Genomic DNA, 1,608 nt, shown 5'->3' on the forward strand with positions numbered 1-1,608 from the left:
CCCCAGAAATGTCACGGCCACTGCCCACAGAACAGTCCAGAGGCTGCAGCTTTTTGCAGCTTCTGGGGCCTCTCTGAACAGATAAGAAAATCCTGCCACTTGTTATCCTGGTTTTTCTGACCCAAGGCCCTGTTTTCCCCTCTTACTCAGCTGTCTTACTCACCAGGCTGGGTGCCGAGTAGCTGGGCCATTGTTAACAATCAAATCCACCCTCAGAGGGAGGAGGGGGAGAGATCAGCCACCTCTGAGGGAATTCAAATGATTGGGACTGGGGCCCTTTTAAGTCTAGTTACAAAGAAAGGCTTTGAACTCCGGCAGCCTTGTTGGAAGGAGTTCTGAATTTGAAGGAATCCCAGTCATTGCATATGTTTGTACTGCTATATATACATATATATATATTTATAAAGTGTTTTTTCCTGATCATCATCAAATTTCCCTAGCTATCAAATAGCGTGTTGCAATCAATTCAAATTATATTCGAAGTGTGAGAAAAGAAGAAGTCTCCCCCAGCGATCCCATCCCTCCAGGCGGCCCCCTAAGAGATCAGGGCTGCTTTACTGTTAACGATGGTCATGACTGTGGTCCCAATCAGGCTTCGCTAGTCCAACTTGTCTTTTTAACCCTCAAAACTTCTACTCACAGAAACCATTTGAGTTCCAATCCAGAAAATACAGTAATAATATAAAAGCACACTGCCCCTTCTCCAAAAGAAAATACAATTTGCATTTCTTGGAGGTGGGGCCAGAATACCATTAATGGTTAAAGTTTTCCCATTGGTTCTAAGGTCGCAGCCAGGGTTCAGAACCACGCAGCAGCCAGACCACACATGAATCCAATTACACCAGAATCCCCACCCAGGAGGTCATCCCTCGTCCCTCTCTTTGACAGCGAATGAGGCTGAGTCAGACCCCAAGAGGAGTGAACGAGGAGAGAGAAAAGAAAACAAGTGTGGCCTGGAGCCCAGTGCAGCCCTCAGCTCTTGGGTCAAGCCTCCTTTCTCACAGACTTGTCTTAAAGTAATGAAACTATATTTTAAACAAAGAAAGGATGATCCTGCCAGTTCCTTGGAAGAATGATGCTGCAAAGAATCTGAAGGGTCCTCTTAGAACTGCACTGCAATTCTTTTTCTTTTTTAGAGAATACCCATGAATAATGGGTAATACCTTTTGGACAGCAAGGGGATCAAACCAGTCAATCCTAAAGGAAATCAACTCTGAATATTTATTGAAAGGACTGATGTTAAAGCTGAAGCTCCAATACTTTGGCCACCCGATGCAAAGAATCAACTCATTGGAAAAGACCCTGATGCTGGGAAAGACTGAGGGCAGGAGGAGAAGGGGGTGACAGAGGATGAGATGGTTGGATGGCATCACTGAGCCAATGGACATCAGTTTGAGCAAACTATGTGAAATAGTGAAGAACAGGGAGCCTGGTGTGCTGCAGTCTACGGGGTTGCAAAAAGTCAGACACGACTGAGTGACTGAACAACAACATTAACAGTGAACTCTCGTACACAGGAGTAGAAGGGTGTTGCAGAAGTGAGGGGTAAGCCACGCCTGAGGCACTCGCATTTTATAGACGGGTCAGAGAGATGGTGAGGGTCCCAAA

General features: G+C 45.8%; 1 protein-coding gene across 1 annotated transcript in view; it reads right to left on the reverse strand.

Annotated features, from left to right (window-relative positions):
• FLNB (filamin B, beta) overlaps positions 1-191 on the reverse strand; it is a 99,381-nt gene extending 99,190 nt beyond the window's left edge. Inside the window, exon 1 of the mRNA XM_010851928.1 lies at positions 164-191. Within this exon, the coding sequence (XP_010850230.1) occupies positions 164-191 (28 nt within the window). The remainder of the gene's footprint in view (positions 1-163) is intronic.
• Between the last annotated feature and the right edge of the window lie 1,417 nt (positions 192-1,608).

This window comes from Bison bison, unplaced genomic scaffold (genome assembly GCF_000754665.1).
Source record: "Bison bison bison isolate TAMUID 2011002044 unplaced genomic scaffold, Bison_UMD1.0 scf7180017864304, whole genome shotgun sequence".
Lineage (NCBI taxonomy): Eukaryota > Metazoa > Chordata > Mammalia > Artiodactyla > Bovidae > Bison > Bison bison.